Source organism: Dermacentor variabilis, chromosome 1, assembly GCF_050947875.1.
Source record: "Dermacentor variabilis isolate Ectoservices chromosome 1, ASM5094787v1, whole genome shotgun sequence".
Lineage (NCBI taxonomy): Eukaryota > Metazoa > Arthropoda > Arachnida > Ixodida > Ixodidae > Dermacentor > Dermacentor variabilis.
Window position 1 is genome coordinate 79,451,886 of NC_134568.1, and position 19,170 is coordinate 79,471,055.

The window sequence follows — 19,170 nt, forward strand, 5'->3', positions numbered from 1 at the left end:
GGTGATGATGATGTTGAGCGCTGCTCCATGGCAGAGTAGCAACTTTTAAGCTTTCATTTTGTAGCTTGACACTACGTGGCACTACTATGACAAATTCTTTGTGGTGTCTTGCGACGCATTTATGATAAGCCTTCTTCGTCAGCGTGTTGACATGCATGTGCAGGGCCGGTATTTTGTAGCGATGCCTTTTCCGATTCTATGCCTTTTCAGGCTTTTCGCACTTGGCCACTGGTCAGAGCGACGGTCTGCCCACATTATCAACGCGATCAGGCGGCCGTGTGTGGTGGATGATAAGAATAGCATAGAATAAGGCATAAGGCATCACTACAAAATAGCGGCCCAGGTGTGTGTTTACGGTGTCGGTTCGTTGCGATGAGTTCCGCTGTGAGGAAACGAAAAGTTTTGCCGCTTGAAGATAAGCTCTCGATTTTGAATGCGGCTATCGCCGGCAAAAAAAGAAAGATGTCGCTACCCGCTTCAATATACCAGCCAGCTCCCTGTCAACCATCCTTGCTGCAGAACAAAGCATCCGCACTGCGATGGAGTCGGGCACAAGTGCCGTCAACGTATGCTGATGTGGGCAACACCGTGTTTGCCTGGTTTTTGGACAGACGAGCACAAAACGTGCCCATAAGTGGCGCGATTTTGCAGCAGAAATCCATAGATTTTGCTTGCATCCTGGGCCACGACGACTTCAAAGCGAGTAACGGCTGGCTACAAGGATTTAAAAGCCGGCATGGTGTCGTCGGAAAGGTGATACCTGACGAGTATGCCTCCACAGACAGCGATGCTGCTGCCTCGTGGTTGGCCGAGAAGCTTCCCGGCATTTTCAGCTGCTATGAAGCAGCCGACATTTATAATGCTGATGAGACGACCCTATTTTATCAAATGTTACCGAACTGCATTTTGTCACTAAATGGAGAAGACTGCCGCGGTGGAAAGCAAAGTAAACTCCGCGTGACGGTTTTGCTTTGCGTCAACACTGATGGCAGCTACAAGCGAATCCCATTGGTTATTGGCCGCAATGCCCAGCCCAGATGTTTTAAAGGAACAAGGCGGATGCCAGTAAAATATGTGGCAAACTCCAAAGCGTGGATGTCACGGGCAATTTTTTCCGACTGGCTGAAGGAGTTCAACCAAGATGTCAAGCGACAAGGCCGCAGCATTTGTTTGCTGCTTGACAACTGCTTCGTGCACCATGTGGAAGGCCTACAGCTTTCGAACGTTGAGCTGCAGTATTTGCCACCTAACTGCACTTCTCTCGTGCAACCCTTAGACAAAGGGGTTATTAACAGCTTTAAATGCTGTTACTGCCGTCGATTGATACAAAAGATGCTCCTGGACATCCACCTTGAACGGCCGACGAAAGTGGATATCTACCAAGCAATCCAAATGCTTGCTGCGTCATGGCAAGAGGTCGAATCCGAAGTGATCGCCAATTGCTTCGCCAAGGCTCAGGTAAATCAGGCCATTCAAGCTACAGTCCTTGAAGACGAACCTTCAAGCCCACCCGAGGTCGCAGAAGCTTGGGATGAACTACGCATGAACGGTGGGGTGCCCGACAGTGTCGAACTGTGCGACTTTTTGTTCGTGGACAATGGTGCCGTGTCTACAAAAGAGATGACTGATGTGGCACTTGTGGAAACCGTTAAAGAGAGTCTTGAAGGTGACGGTTCGTCAGAGCCTGATACGTTTTGTGTGATGCCTACCACAAGGGAACTGATGGACGCGGTGGACATTCTGCGCCGTTTCGTCGGCTTGCAGGACGATGAAGCAGCCCTGGATACCTTAGTTTCCTTGGAGCGCCGAGTAGTGGCTTCGATCGGGCAAAAATAGCAAGCGAAAATTACGCAGTTTTTTTCTATTAAATAAATTCCTTGAATGGCGAGTTCACTTCAGTTGATATCTGTCGCATTTTTATTTTGTTTTGGCATGATCCTTACCAGTCTTAACCCGAAACTGCATGTAACGAAAACCTGGATATAACGAACAATTGAAATCTTTTTTCAATTTCGTTATATCCAGGTTTGACTGTACTGTAATCCAGTACAGTAAAACCTCGTTAAACCGTACCCGCTTAAACAGTAGTTTCGTTTTAAAAGTAGTAAAGTCAAATCCCCGACTCAGCGGCCATTGAACATAATGTGTTTCGTATCCGCATAAACCGTACCAGCTTACTGCGTACGCATCGGTTAAAACGTAGCGTTTGAACTTCTCGTCGCGCAAACATGGCGCTGCGCCGTCTCCATCGGGCGGCGCGGCAGAACAACACGCCTCAGAGATCGGAACAACGGCCTCCAAGCGCCCTGTGCGTTTGCGCGTGAAGCCACATCAACATCAACATCATTTCGACGCGGTGCCAGAAAGCGTTAGGGCGTCGTGCAAGCGAAGACTCGCGTCGTTCCGAAGCTTGGAGAAAAAAGACGCCGGGTGCTCAGCATAGAAGAAAAATTAGACATCGTCCGTGCTATCGAACGTGACACGAAGAAGTCGGCGCTGACACGCAACAGGGATCTGCTGTTGACTACAGTGTGTGGCATTTGGAATGCGAAGAAGTTGCTCGGCAGCGCTGCTGCGACCGCAAAGATATGTCGGCTCTAGGAGGCGTTGGTCGGCTACGAGGTTCGACTTTTCGCCATCGTTGCCTCTGTTGTTGCCGAAGTGTCGACTAGCGACAGTGACGAGGACGACACGGAAAGCGATAGCACGGGCGATTCAGGCCCGACAGTGGCATAAGCTGCGCGTTGCGTCAGCCTCATGAATGCAATTGTCACGACGACAATAGGGGCGCGATAACGTAACTCTATTCCAAATGAAAATTATTCCAAACTCCGGCACCCGTAATGAAAAAGGCGCCCCCGGGACTTCTGCAACACTACTGCGCACGTGCACGGTGAATACGTAACGCCAACGAGGAATCTGCCATGCGAGTGTTTGCCGAGAAGAGGGGGCTGGCTGAAAAGCTGGCACGCAGCTTCAGTAAGTTTGAGGCCGCTGTCGTCGGCATGCTAGGCCGCCGCGGCATCAAACGAAAATAACGCTTTTGTCGCGCGAAGTGAATAAATACTGCATGTTTTTCCCCTTTCATCGCACTCTCTCTGAGTTCCGTTTTCGACAGGTAAGTGGGCGATCTCATGCTATTCGGTTAAACAGTACTACCGTTTAGTACGTACCTTTCCCGAGCTCCGGCCAACTACGGTTTAACGAGGTTTCACTGTAATGTGGAATATAATTTATCCAGATACAGTTAATCCTCATATAATGAACTTCAATATAACAAAATTCTCGATATAACAAAGTATATAACCTTTCATAACTTCTTGTCCATAGAACACCATGTATTTAGAACCTCAATATAGCGAAGTGTGTTTGTATGCGATTTCAATATAACGAAATTTCACTGCCGCCACAAAGCAATGCCAAGACAATAAAGGGAAACTTCCACGGACACAGATGCTGGAATTACAAACGGCTGCTTGCAAACGCACCTCTCAAAACGCACTCTTGTTGCTGAACAAGAGCGACTGCCGAAGTGGACCCGCATCATGTTCTGTATAAAGTCCAAGTGTGATGAGATCCTATAGGGCCCCGCGCTCTGTGCACTTGAGGTGCCAGTGAAAGTGTGCGAGGGTGAGACAAGACAGATAGTGGCTTCACGGGTGCCACCTTCCCGTACAAGCAAAGGCATAGAGGGGGAGCGGAGGTACCGCGATCAAGTCCGCGCGATGGGAGTGAGGGGGGGGGGGGGAGGTAAGTTGATGCGCTTCTCGATTTTTGGCATCTCTCGGCCATGGCTGATCATGGCTGTAAGCAGGGCTGAGCACATACACAGCTCCACACCCTGCTTCAGAAGTAAACTGCCGCTTGTGCAAAGAGTAGGTGGGCCGAGAGGGCGTTACAATTTCTAAGCTGTCTTCCCACGCTTTTAGTATTGGAGGTTGCATAATCTCGAGTTTCGGTGACCCATCGGAGCGAGAGGCAGACGAAGCATTCATCCCTCGCTGCTTGCACTTTTCCTGATAGTGTGGTCCCACTGCACACAAAAGCGTGAGTGGCTTCGCTTAATGCATACCGCCAATGTAAATAAAGATATCGTGGAGCCACATCACCACGACCAACTCGTCCAAGCCTCTACCCTAACACACCATTCTATGATTATTTAGGAAAAGTGTTTTAGGACCCCTTTAAAGGCTTTTTAGTTTGTATCCTATGGGACCGGCAATAAAAGAAGTTGAATTATTGAGTTATATCCAAAGGAAACGTTTGTTAAAAAGCCAAAGGCTTTTTAGTTTGTATCCTATGAGACTGGCAATAAAAGAAGTTGAATTAAGTTATATCCAAATGAAACATTTGTTAAAAAAGTGTTTGTTATGGAGTGTGCATCTGCTAATAGCAAAATGTGAGTGTATGGCTGACAGTACCATCTGCGCTGTCTGCTGATGACCTCTGACAGATGTACAAAGGTGTACTGCAATAACCTGGTGCTCATTGTTAGACCATGTCCACCTTAGTAAGGACACCAGTGGCTTTCGCAAATAATGGCTTGGGCCTTAGGCATGGGAATTAACTGCTGTAGCCAGCAACAGCAGCAGTTTGAGAGAGCTGATAGCATGTGTCCCTGAACAAGGCACTGCACACAAGAGTCACTGTTTAAGTCCTTCATAAAGCCAGTTTTGCATGTTGCGATCGTATAGTGTGAAACACTCCTGTTGGCATCTGTGACATTGACGGCTTTGCACACCTCCTGCATTCACCCTATTACTAGAAACACCACACACGGCATAGATTACTGTATATATTTGTGTAAGGGCCGCACCCATGTGAAGGCTGTACCTTAAATTTGGGCCCAAATATTTCAGAAAAATATTTTTTTTTTTCACACATGTGCATTGTTAGCTTCAGTCGTGTGGCGATACCTCCACAGGATATTCACGCAATACACAGATGTTGTTGGCCTCCGCTTGGTTTGTAGTCATCGTTTATAATCCTATGGTGGGAAGCTCGTAGTTGGGCATGTTCATTAAATTTGTTGCTCGGGGCCCCATGGTTTGTGTCATTGCTTTTTTGCCACATCGTCTTCCAAAGCCAGCTGTGTGCCACCGCGTGCATGCACACAGGACTTTTCGCACTTTGTACATGCGTCATCGCTCTTGCACCGCCTGAAAAATATGTGGGTGTTTATCAACTGCGACATTCCGCTAACATTTCACTGTCCAACTTTAAAGGGACACTAAAGGCAAATACTAAGTCGACGTGGACTGTTTAAGTACCATCCCAGAAGCCTTGCATCACTTGTTTCGTGCCAAGAAAAGACTTAGTTTACGAGAAATTGCATCTGAAAGGTCCGAATGCCTTTTTCTAAATTCAAGTCTCCCGCCACCCAAATGGGGGAGGGGGGACGTTGCATATGCCATCACCACCCTTTGCTGCCTGCCATTGGTGAGTAAAATTTCACCCGACAGACAGCGGTACCGAGTCAAGACAGCTTTGGTGGATTTGCCACTACAGCTGCTTTTTGGTCAAGTGGCGTGGACCGTTCAGGCATCCCGTGACTTCACATGGAAGTTGAATTCTCTGCTACTTGCAGTTTGTGCGAGTTTCGTTAGCCAGCAAAATCAGCACCGCACTTCGCTATCAGGAAAGTGCTGAAACGCGAAAGCGTGGGCGGCGCAGAGTCGAGCGTAAACAAAACCGTTCGACCGTCTGCGTTGTTGTCAACGGCAATTCCAATCAGTTCTTTTTTTCTGGAAATGAAATATAACTGGACAAGTAGCATTTTATTTCATCTTATAATACAACACAAGGATGTTCTTTGCAGCGAGTAGTTGAGCACTAGTGACTGAATTTAACTGAGGAGTGCCTTCGTCATTGGGCAAGTGCTTGAATGTCCCGGGTGAGTCTCTAATCATGTCCTGCATTTATCTTAATTTCTCGATTATTAAGGCTCTGTTTGCGATAATATCGACACCTTAGAGATTCTTGAGCACTAATCTATCACTTTAGCTTGACTTGGTATTTTCCTTTAGTGTCCCTTTAAGCGCAGCAGGACATCAGAGCCTGTGTCCAAGGCTGGCTTCACTTTTAAACAGCCTGGTATTGACATGGTGCTAGAGACATCTATCATCATTTTCCTCTTCAGTTTTTCGGCATTTGTTGGCTAAGCACTGCCAAACGTTGTGTACTGGCACCCCACGGCTTGTCCTGTAGCGCTGTGCGTACATATTGTGAGCGCAGCACATGCCTTTCAATTTCATCATCTGCACATATCATCATCCATTGTACGTCTCCTTCATCTGTATATATCATCACCAGCAGCACAGCTTGATCCTTGTGGTAGTAGCACGAGCTCAGCTGGATTAAAGCGGTTCTTTACAAGTGGGTGGGGCTGTGCATTTCGTTCCCCGAGACCTCTCACCTGTCTGTGCTATCTCGATGACATTGTAATGTTTTCAGCCATGTTCTCACAACATTTGCAACATCTTGATGAAGTCCTTACCTGTCTTGAAAACGCTGGCCTGCAGCTCAACACAAAAAAATGCAGTTTCGCCAGCAAGACCATCAAGGTTCTGGGGCACATAGTCAGCCAAGAAGGTATTCGAGCGGACCCTGAGAAGTTCGCTGCCGTCCTCGAATTTGGCGTCTGCTGCGTCAAAAAGACCTGCGCAGTTTTCTTGGACTTGCTTCTTGCTTCCGGCGCTTCATACAAAACTTGCGCTTGCGACCCCACTCCATCAACTCCTCGCCAGTAATGCGCCCTTCGTTTAGTCCGACGAATGGGAACGTGCTTTCCTGGCTTTGAAACATGCCCCAACGTTGAACCTAGTACTGTGCCACTTCGATCCGAGCGCACCCACCGTCCTTCACACTGACGCTAGCAGTCATGGTCTCGGTGCCATTCTACTGCAACATGACAACACCTTCCACGAACAAACAATTGCTTAGGATAATCGTACACTAACCACTGCAGAGAAGCATTACGTGATAACCGAGCAGGAGTGCCTTGCTGTTGTTTGGGCAGTGCAAAAATTTCCCCATATCTTTACGGCTGCCATTTCACAGTCGTTACTGACCATAATGCATTGCGCTGGCTTTCATCGCTAAAGAATTTATCAGGTCACCTGGGTCATTGGGTGCTTCGCCTACAGCAGTATGATTTCGTTGTCACCTACAGGGCTGGAAAGAAGCATCAAGACGCCGATGCTCTGTCTCGCTACCCTCTGCCGTATCATGACAATTCACCATCACCTCCCCGTACTAGCATTCATCATTCTCTTCATCGGCTTTACCCATCGCAACCCCCTCGATTGGCTCAGACACGACAGCCCATCTGTCCTTGTGTCCCGCCAACGTATCGACCCATACTGTCGCACTATTCTTCAACGCATGGAAGGTTCTTCGTCACCTCTGAACGCCCAACTTTGTCGACAACTTAATCACTTCAAGCTGCGCAATGGGGCTTTGCATCACTACATTTATCACGTCGATGGCAACAAATGGGTCCCGGTCATACCATGTTCTCTGCAAGGTGAGGTGCTCGAAGCCTTTAATGATCAGCTGATGGCTGGTCATCTTAGCGCAACACATGCCTGACTTTCAACTTCATCATCTCCACATATCCATGGTACACCTTCTTCATCTGTATATATCATCACCAGCAGCACAGCTTGATCCTCGGGGTAGTAGCATGAGCTCGGCTGGAATAAAGCGGTTTCTTACAATATACAGCACAAGTGTGTACAGTGCATACGGAGTGCTCATTTGTGCAGTGAGTTTTGGTTGCTTCCATGTAAGCTAACGTACTCGAACACTGTCAACTGTAAAGTTTCGTGTACATTTTGCATGAAAAGCTTTGGTGGTTTTTCATTGCATAACCTTATGTGTGAGCGGTGTACAAGCCCTCATCCAATGATGGCTTCATTTTGTAACAGCGTGCTTATAGTCGACCAAAGTCTAGCTGCTCCAGCTGACTGGGTTACATGCCAGTAAGGACGGATGGGGTAGCAAATGAAGCTAAAGTAAAGGCTTCCCAAGGCACACGGCGGCAAGCATATTAGTTTTTCAAAGCAGATATAACTTGATTGTTAATTCATTTAAAAGCCAAACTCGGGTAATTTGGGCCCAAATTGTAAAAAATAAGTGTGGCCTTTACATATATATACCGTCAAATCTCCATATAATGAATTGCGTGGGACTGCCAAAAATCGTTTGTTATTCTGAAAGGTCATTATAGTGCAAGCCTCAAAATTAACCATTCTGTCCATCAACCCATCAGTTCATAAGTTGTCACCGTTTAAGTTATCCATGAAAACGTCGTTGTTGGCTCTCGGCCCGCACTGTTGCTATTTTCCATAGATTCCGTCACCACGCACCATCGAATCACTGTATGCAGTCGCGGACCGACAAATCGGACACCGATAATCCAGACATGCTCGGTAATTCGGACAGCTTCGCGGCACAGTCAGTGGCCCCATAGACTCAATGTGTAATGACGACTGATATTTCGGACAGCCGCCATCTCTACGTTCAATTATCTGGACTCTGTTCATGGCTGTAGCGTACGCCGACTCTGCTGCCATTATCTGCTCTGGCAACCTCGACAAAACAAAGTATGGCCTCAGAAACGCAAGACATCAAGTATGGCCTCGGAGATTACATGCTAGACGGTAATCCCTGAGGCTTTGCCTTGGTCGCAGTACTACGCCTCAGAGATTTAACTGTAAATGCCAACCTTATAGGCTTTGTCTGAATCATAGGTCGCATCAACATCACGATCATCATATCCCATTCCGGCGTATTGCAGCAGCCCTGCATATGGCCTGCTCTCACCATTCTGTTCTTCTTTGTTTAGTTTGCATTCCAGACAGCGCCCTGCTGGATCCAAGAAGGGTTTCTCGTGACCTTATCAGCAGGCCATGTCAAATGGCACCAACGGTGCCCTCGCAGTCCGAATTAGCTCGACTCCGCAAATGGAAGAGCCTGAACTGCGGCTGCCTACCACGACAAGCTCCAATACGGACACATTGATGACCTGCTAGGCTGCAGTGTGCCGATTTCTGCCGCCGTTACATTTGAAGACATTGCAGACGTCGACAGCGCGGTTTTGTCGTGTGCCGAACTGAACAATGACGAAATAATTGAGCAAGTTCTCCCACCGTCAAACGACGACTCTGATGATGTGTCGTGTGCTCCCGTTGCGTTCGCATGCGTATCTGACGCAAGCCTTTGCAATCCTTATCGGCAGCAACAAATCGACCACTTATTCCTTGCACAGGGTCCTTAAGACCTAAATAATATTGTTTTTTTTTTATACATTCGATTTTTCGGACATTCGATAGTTGGAACTTATTTACATTCCCCTTGGAGTCCAAATTAATGGTTGTCGACTTTAATAAGAGTGACGCATGCACAGCAAACACTCACACTGAGAAAACTACTGACAAAAAGGAAGCTCCATGTTGCCTCCAAAGCACAATGTTTCTTGTTTGTTTGTTTTTCGCATTCTTTGCTGGGGACATTGCAACTGTCTCACTCGAGGCACACACCTGAACTATTCCAAAGTGCAAGCGCACGTAAACGACACTGTCCGGAAAGTGCAAAGTGCGACCATGTTGCATCCCTGCAAGTACGGAGGCTACATTTCTCCATGCGCGTAGCTAGTATAGACGCAGAAAGAAATATGAAGGAAAGAGGCATGCGTAGAAAGAAGGGCAAAAGAAAAAAGAGACGCGCCTCCATTGCTAGGCGACACTTGCCTAGGCAAAGCAAGCTCTCGCAAAACCTGATGCCTCGTCGTCTCCACAATATGCAAAAAAAATTCTCTTCTGCGTTTTTTATTGAGTGCCATCTCATGTTTTCTGAACCTGTGTGCCGCAGCATCTGCTTTCTGCGCCCTGTCATCTGCTAGCCTGCTGTTTTGGCTGCCGTGAAGCATACACGGAAATCTAAGAACCCTCAGATTTCGGAATATTAGTTGTAGTACTGATGCATTGTTAACATGACACAGAAACTGAATACCAATCGTTATTCTGAAGAGTTCGGTATTTTGAAGTTCAAATATAAGTCAGCAGGGGATTTCTGAAAAGTTGTAACGCTTTCCTGTCTGCGGGAAAACAGGCAATTTTCGGGTAGTCTAGTAAACAATTTTTTACTGCTACAGCAAATGCTTGATATTAGAACGTATGGTATCAATTTGTAGAAGGAATGTGCTCTCTAATGGTATTATTTTCAAGCAAACATTTATTACCAGTTCTTCGAAAAAAATTATTGGATAAAAAAATGTGTGACAAAAATGAGAAAACTTCGTTAAACCATTGATGCTGCTTTGCACCAAGAGAACATAAAAAATTTTGAAATATACGTTTTGAAGGAAAATTCTATATACAGCATTCCTGCAAATATAAGCTTTCTATCTTTAGAACTTCTTCATACACAAAGGAAAATGTTAGCCCAAGTGGCTGTCATGCCACTGCTCAAACCGCCGAAGTACCACCGTGCGGCACTGCGGAGCACATTGCTGAAATCAACTCTTTGTGCTGCCGCCGACAAGTGATCCTGCCTAAACCACGTTGACACCTTGCAGATGAGAACTGTGACCTTTAGAACACACCGGAAATCTTTAGATCTGGGCGCAGCCACGATGAAGCAGTTCGGAGTAGAAAACGGAACTTACCGGCGAGTACCTGTTGATGTCCCGGGGCTATTCGACGCACTTTCAGCATCCGTGCTAAAGTCAGATGAATCAAAATCATCTTCTGAGTCTGTGCTGCTACCATCATCATGAAATTCTGACTCGGGCTCATCTGAATCCGTGGAAATTCACTGTTTCCGAAGGGCAGCTGCGCATGACATCGACGCCTTGTCGGAAGCTATGAGCGCTTGTCATGCGCACCTAAAAGGTGATTTAAAGATTCCCCCCCCCCTCGCGGTGAGAAAAAGAAGCACAAAAGCAAAACTAGAGAAATAGTTCCTCTTTTAGATGTTGGATGTTGCTACCTGTCCAGAAGCGCTTCAAGCGTGGCAAAATTTTTAAATTTACACCATTGACAATATATTATTGACAGGAATAGGGGTGGTCAGGAAAGTGTTAATCTGAAAAGTTCGTTACTGTGGTGTTCATAGTAACGAGGTTTCACTGTATACTGTAGTCATATTTTAAATAATCAATGCCAAATTAATGAGGCTTCAGTTGTATTATTTAGGGGCTCGAACCTGTCATTCTGTGCCTAATGCATTCCTGGTTTGCTTGCTCATGTCATTATGCATGGTTCAAACATGCAGTTGTGCCACATGCATGTTACAAGTGAGTATAGAGCTGTTTATTAATGTTATTGATGTTCATATTTGCAGGAGCTTGCCGAAAAATTGCGGCAGTACACACCGGAAGGCAAGTTTGACCCATTGGTCGATGCACTTAAGAAATTTCATAATTTTATCAATCTGACGGTAAGTATTGCTTCTTGTGAAAACTAGCTAACACATTAGTGCCAAGCCTTGTTGTCTTTGAAAAAGCAGAGATCTTTAATTAGTTGTTATGGCTACACTATTGTGTATCCGACCACTATGCGACACAGTGCATATGCTCCTCTATAATCAGAAGATTTTTGGTGCATAAAAGTATAATGAAATCCAGGTGATTCGAAATCTCTTCATTCGAATTGATGCACACCATATTTACACTTGCGTAATGAATGCACTCATGTAATGAACGCACCCCCAACTTTGCTACTGTGTAGTCCCACGATAAAATGGCCGTGCTGTAGTTTTTCGGTGAAACTACAATCTTTGTCTCTCACACATGTTTAAAGCAAGCGCACTTAATGCTTGTGAGTGAAGAAAAACCAGAGAGATGCTGCTGCCTGGTGTGTACAAATTATATATTTTGCCGAGCCTGCTCAATCAGGCGGAAGTCTGATTCTGCCCTTTCCACTGCTCGCACACCATCAGCGTGCTGGGCGTGTCCTTGTCGTCTTTTGTGACTGGACCATTGTGGCATGTAGTAGTGCCCTATAGCGTAGTAGTGCCCCCCCCTTCTAGCGAGAAAGCTGGAGCTGGACGAAGGGCGAAGCATGGATGGCGGTGGTGCGAAACGCACACGGCGAGTAGGACTGGCCTGGTCAGGAGGGAATGTTATAGCAGAAGTGGTCAAAGCGTCAGAGACCAAGTAGGCAGGCTTTGGACGGTCGACGGAGACTGTATTTTCCCGGCCATTGATGAGCAATGCATGCAGTTCTCAAGGCCACGGTTGACGCATACACGCCGGGAAGAACATTGTCATTATAATGAAAGAGTATGCCCCTCTAACATCTACAATGCAGATGAGATGGGATTCCTTTATGAGCTGCTGCCCGCAAAGACACTGGGCATGAAGGGCCAACCATGCAGCGGGAGGGGAACGCACATCGCTGCGTAGGCAGTAGGCATAGTCGAAAATGTCGGCAGGTTTCGTGAGCAAGATGTTGAAGAATGCACTAGGAACGCATAGAGTGGTGCCAAATGTAAGCTCGATGGCGCTGGTTGTGGAAGAGTCACTGCGAAAAGTGGTGTGGATGCCAAGCATAACAAAAGGAAGGCGCTCGATCCATGATGAAGGAAAAGTCAAAGCCATGAGTGAAGCCTTCAGTTGGCAGTGAAAACATTCTATGATCCCATTGGATATCTGGTGGTAAGAAAGAAGTAGTCTTGTGATTGACGCCGGGTAGCCAAGATAGATTGGCAAACAATGTTGAGTTGAATTGGCAACCACGGTCAGTCGTAATGCTGGAAGGGACACTGTAGCGGATAATCCAAAGTGTGATGAGTGCTCGAGCTATCGACTCTGCTGTTATGTCCAGGAAGGGCATCACTTCAGGCCATCTGGTGAACCTGTCAATGCAGGTTAACAGGTAGTGATGGTTCCCGCAAGGAGGAAGAGGGCCAACAATATTGACGTGCATATGGCTGAAGCGGGCGTACGGGGACGGGAATGTGCCAAGAGGAGTCGCAGTGTGGCGATGCACTTTAGACTGTTAGCAGTTGAGGCACGCGTGGGACCACCGAAAAACGTCTACGTTGATGCTGCGCCACACATTATGAGAAGTGACAAGTCGCTGTGTTGCGCGAATGCCAGGAGCAAAAGAATGGAGGGCATCAAAGGCGGCCCGGCGGTATGGGCGAGGCACATAAGGACGAGGACGTCCGGTCGACGTATCACAAAGGAGGGGGTTGTCATAGTGAGGAAGCAAGATATCAAACACCAGAGAGGTACCGCTCGTGCAAAACAGCTGGAGCTCTGTGTCTACACTCCGGGCGGTAGCCATGGCCGTGAAGTTGGTGACCGGTCGGCCGTGGTCGCTCGCATGGATGGCAGCGCGAGAAAGTGCGTCGGCAAGGGCATACGATTTTCCGCTGACGTGACGAATGTCGCTGGTGTATTCAGAAATGTAGGTGAGCTGTTGGGGCGCGTAGAAGGTGCTGCTGGACACTAGGGCGGAAGTCAGTAAGGACATGCAAGGAGCGTCCCTTGAGAAAATGTCGAAGTGCTTCACAGCCAAATAGATGGCGAGCAGCTCTCGGCCGAATGTGCTATAGCGGCACTCAGGGGACACAAGCTTCGTCGAGAAGGAAGCGATGGGCTGCCAAGCACCAGCAAAGAACTGCTGCAAGACTGCGCCGACAGCGGTGTTCGATGCGTCAACTATGACAGATGTTGGGGTGTTGCATTTGAGGTGGACGAGTAGCGTCGCACTGGCAATAGCTTCTTTGGTGCCTTTAAACGCGCAGCCAGCAGTATTGTTCCAGGCCACGGGAGTATTCGGTGTCTTGGGTGACGAGAGAAGGTCGTGGAGATGCTGCAGTATATTGGGGCAGCGACAAATGAAGCAGGTGTAATAATTGATGGGGCCAATAAATTCACACAGTTGCCTGGTGGTGGATAGCTGTGGTGTGGGTCAAGAGTGGACAAATGCTGTGTGTGTTGATGCAATGGCCGAGGAAATCCAACTCCGTAACACGGAACTCGCTCTTCGCACTTACAAGACCAAACTTGCTGAGTTTGGTCTTGTCTTCTACCAGCATCACCACCAAAGCTTATGAGCTTTGGTGGTGGTGCTGGTCAAGATAGGCAAAGCAGCACGTCAAGCCATGTAATACCTGTTAAACAAAATACTGAAAGGTCTGGACTGCATTACGAAGACCGAAAGGCACGTGCAGATATTCAAACAGGCCAAAGGGTGTTATATTGGTGGTCTTCGGAATATCTGAGGGCTCCACAGGAATCTGGTGGTAGGCTTTCACCAGGTCTACCTTGCTAAAAATGGTGCAGCTGTGCAATGCCGACGTAAAATCCTGAATGTAAGGTATTAGGTACAGGTCTGGGACAGTCACCTTGTTAAAAACACGGTAATCGCCGCAGGGGCAACAGTCTTCTTAGGCAGCATATGGAGTGGCGAGGCCCAAGGAATGGAGGAGGGACGAATGAAGCCAAGGTCAAACACGTGTTCAAACTCCTTTTTGGCGACAGCTAGACGGTCCGGCGTGAGGCGGCGAGCCCAAGCAAATACGAGAGGGCCAGTCGTGACGATATGATGTGTGTCGCTTTGAGTGACTGAAGACTGAAAGGAGCGGGGTCGGAAGAATCCAAAAACTCTGCAAGGATGGCTGACCAAAGGTCGGGAACGGCCATGTGCGCCTAGAGAAGTTGGAATGGTGGAATGCAGCAGGAAATGCCTTGGACGGTTAAGCTCGTCTCGGGAGTCCAAGATGCGGCTGTGCCGCACGTCAACAACAAGTTTGTATTGCCAAAGAAAGTCGGCTCCAATGAGGGGCTGACGCACGGCCGCGATGACTAAAGATTCAGCGAAAGGTAAATCTGAGGCCAATGTCAAGAGTCACCAACTTTTGGCTGTAGGTCCAGATGGTCAATCTGTTGATCGCGGTGAGAGGAGGTGAATTGGGAGGGTGGCATCGCTCAGCCACCGTAGGAGGAAGGATGCAAATCTCGGTGCCAGTGTCGATGAAATAGCAGACTTTGGTGACACAGTTGGCGATGAGGAAAAGGCGATTGGATCTGGGGCTGGGAACAGCGGTCGTCGTCATTGTTCCGCCCAACCGTTTCCTGCGTAGGAGAATGGCTGGCGGCACTGGTTTGCGCAAGAGCCATAGTGACAGGGGTACAGTCAAGCCCGCTTATAACCAACCTGAGCATTACGCGGCACCTGTTCGCTATACCCTGAAGTCCGTAGTCAGTGAACGACAGCTTAAAAAGAAAGAAAAATTGGCTAGTCAAAACACAAAATTTATTTATTTGCAATGAAGTTCGTGACGCTCATCTGTTTCTGCAGTGTAGATCCAGTGAGGGCAATCTTCAGTTTATTTAAAGCAGAAGCATGCTCTTCGCCAAGGCCCTTGGCTAGGCAAGTTGCCTGAGGATCCCTATGTATCCCATTGCTACAGGCACGCTTATGGGTGCTGGCCCCAAAGTTGCACGCTTATGGGTGCTGGCCCCAAAGTTTCATCGTCATCCGATTCCTCCGCATTGCTCTCTGCACTTCGTAAGCGATATGTGCTATGTGCTATATATGGGAGCAAGCGTCTGTGCTATATTAGCGTTTTCATCAGCAGAAATAAAGTCGTCCCAATCAGTGTCGTAGGGCCCCATGTCGGAGTCGACAACGCGCTGCCACAAATCGCCGCCGGACTGATCATCTTCGGTAGCATCAGGCTCGACATCAGGCACAGCATCAATAAAGCTGGCCTTGCAGAAACAGTTCCGCATGCAAGCGGCTGTTACCTCTGCCCAGGCCGTCTTCGCCATCTCCGGCTGAATACAGTGAAACTCGAAGCGGCAAGTTGGCGGCCGGGCGGTTAACAGCGATGAGCAAGCGCTCCACAATGCGACGCCTATACGATGCCTTAAATGTGCATATTGTTACAGGGATGTTAGGAGTATATAAAGACTGTATTTACAATATATATACAGGATGAGTCAGCATAGACAAGATGACTGACCAACAACAACATGCAGCAGCCAGCGTCTCGCAATCTTCTTCTTCCTCTGTCTTCTTTCATCCTTCCATAACAGGACCCCCGGGTGGTAAAGTGCCGTCTCGGCGCATGGTAGGCGGAGGATTGCGAGTGAAGTATGGCTTCAGCCACGAAACGTGCACGACGTCAACAGGCGTCGGACCTGAGGATGCATCAAACTGTAGCGGTGCAATCTCGTAATTTATGTCGTTAACTTGACGTAGGACTTCATAAGGCCCTGTGTAGCGAGAGAGAAGCTTCTGGGAGAGACCAACCCGACGACATGGTGACCAAAGGAGCACCTGGCGCGAACTTAACATCGCGATGGCACCGGTCATAACACTGTTTTTGTATATGCTGCGAGGCTAATAAACGAGATTGGGTGACTTCACGAGCCATGTGAGCACAATCGATGACTTCACGAGCGTACTCAGTTGCAACATGTGGCACAGAAGGGAGGATAGTGTCAAACGGCAATGTGGGGTCTTCACCATACAAAAGATAAAAGGGTGAATATCCTGCGGTGTCATGTCGGGAGGAGTTATACGCGAACGTCACGTAGGCCAGCGTGGCGTCCCAGTAACGGTGATCGTTGGAGACAGTGATCGTTGGAGGACAAGGAGCAACTCAGGGCCGTCAGGGGTCATGTTGCGGCGGTAGAGGATGCCGTCGTGCAGCACGAACATGTGGCACATGCCGTCAGTGCTGCTAGATTGCACTCCGGCGATGATGGACTGTAAGGATTCGCAGCTTTGTTGTCGCAGCGCACATGTCAGTAAAAGACATAACACAGGTCACCGGATCATGCGCAGCAGGATCAGGGGGATCCACGTGGTGAAGAGAGGAGCAGTCAGCGTCCTTGTGGAGGCATCCAGTCTTGTAACTGAAAATAAATGAAAATTCCTGGAGCCGCAAAGCCCAGCAACCAAACCGTCCTGTCGGGTCCCGGAGAGAAGACAGCCAGCAGAGTGGGTGGTGGTCTGTGACGACCGAAAATCTGCGGCCGTACAAATATGGCCAGAACTTGGCGACAGCCCAAACTAAAGCCAAGCACTCCTGCTCGTTGATGGAGTAATTTCTCTCGGCAGGCGACAACAGGCGGCTGGCGTAAGCTATCACGCACTCGGTACCATTCTGCTATTGGGCGAGAACAGCGCTGATGCCATGGCCGCTTGCGTCAGTGTGGACTTCAGTTGCTGCAGATGGATCAAAGTGGGCAAGTATGGGAGGGGTGGCAGTATGGAGGGAGCCCCATGAGCCCTCAGGCCCTCCTCCGCACCTCCACCAATATGTTACGGGGATGTTAGGAGTATATAAAGACTGTATTTACAATATATATGCAGTATGAGTCAGCGTAGACAAGATGACTGACCACCAACAACACGCAGCAGCCAGCGTCTCGCGACCTTCTTCTTGCTTTGTCTTCTTTCATCCTTCCGTAACAATATTATGCCCAAATCAATCAACTGCACTTTCGAAGTGTTATTGGGCAGCAGTAAAAGTAGAGTATCTGCTGTCAGAGCAGTTTCCACGTTGTGCGCTGAGCAGTTGTCAAGCACGAGTAGCACGCGCCTTCCTTGCCTCTGCATGTCGCCTTAGTATTGTGCCTGTAGCACACAGGTACACAGCTCCGAAAGCAACACAGCTTCTTTGATTTTCTTATTACAAAAGGCACACGCCAGTCTCTGCCATCCATATTAGTGCACAAAAGTACTGTAACGTGCACTTTACTGTGCTTGCCACCAGCACATGAGTCGCCTTTCATGGCGTGCGTCTTGTCCGGCAGCATCTGATAAAATAATGCAGGTTCATCTGTTCTATACACGTCCTGCTCCGTGTAGCTTTAAGCAGCGTGTCTTCTACATCTGCATAGGTGGCTTTCCGCAGCCGCTTTCTGTTCGTCGAGTCAGCGGCAGAGCTGGCGATCTTTTCCTTGTGTTTTAGAATCATCGAGCTGGTTGATTCAGACACGTTGTACTTCTTCACCAACTCGCAGTTCTTAGCATCTTGAGACAGTTCCTTCAAAATTGCTCGCTTCGTTGCCATGCTCAGTGCTTTTCGTTTCATGACCGCTGCAGGCACGGCATTCCCGTCTGCCATCCTGGATTACAACTCGGGCCGACTAGAACGAAGCGCGGAAGCATGGATACTAGTGTGGAGAGGCCTGCTCCGCGGTAACTTCTGAACTTTAGCCGGTGCCGTAGCGGGCGCGCCGAGACAGCGAGGGTGTTGCAAGAAAGAGTGAGGAGATCGGAGTTGCGAGGACGGGCAGGAGGGTGATCTTGGAAGCCACACGCCAACACTCGCGGGCAGCGCGTGACGGCGGGGAGAGGGTAGAGGGGCACGAAACGGGTAGTTCGCCTTCGAGGAGGCTTGTGAAAACAGACCGCGCATGCGAAGGGGTCGGAGGTCATCGTTATTTCGCATTGCGGCAGCGGGCTTATGCTGTCCGTTCGCTGTAACCAATCGGCAGGGCTCTAAGACGTTCATTATGCGTGCGATTTTATGGCATTAAAATAATGTATATTTTGACGGTCATTTGGCTGTAGTTCGTTTTAAGCGAAAGTTCGTCTTATGCGGGTTTGACTGTACCAGCAAAGCTTAACGGGAGGAGGAGAACGGCATCCAGAGTGACCAGGGCTGGGACGGCAAGGTCGTGATGAAGAACACGACCGGCATGTTCGGATGGCAGCGACTTCAGCTGTCAGTCGCGCTACTTGTCGTGGAAGCTCCTCATGAGCTTTGAGGAGACGCACGTAGCTGTCGCCAGTGGCTGCGCCATGGGACGGAGGGTCAGGGGGGCGATGAACTGTGACCACAGAGCAAAAACCCACATCTATAATCTTGTCAGCCAACTGAGCCAGAGATTCCAGCGTCGAGGATGAAGACGCGTCAGGATCATGCGCACCTACGGTGGAAGGCGTTGCAGGAAAAGTTCCTGGAGAGGTGTGCTGTCGGTTCAAGGAGTCAGGTCTCCAGCCCAGTCTTGCATGCAAGCCTGGGCTGGAGTGCAAGCAAGTTGGTAGGCTTGCGGCCGCTGAGCTCCTCCAATGTAAGAAGTTGCTGTAATCGATGCCGCTCCGTTTCAGTGGTGCGCTGGATGAGCGCTGCCTTAAGGTAGTCATAGGGGCATAGGAGAGTAGAACGGCGCTAGCAATCACAGGAGTAGTA

The 19,170-nt window shown here is 48.6% G+C and overlaps 1 protein-coding gene across 1 annotated transcript in view; it reads left to right on the forward strand.

The window, feature by feature from the left end:
* Positions 1-19,170, forward strand: part of wapl (cohesin release factor wings apart-like) — a 146,836-nt gene that overhangs the window by 118,308 nt on the left and 9,358 nt on the right. The window contains exon 17 of the mRNA XM_075690464.1: positions 11,347-11,442. Within this exon, the coding sequence (XP_075546579.1) occupies positions 11,347-11,442 (96 nt within the window). The remainder of the gene's footprint in view (positions 1-11,346; positions 11,443-19,170) is intronic.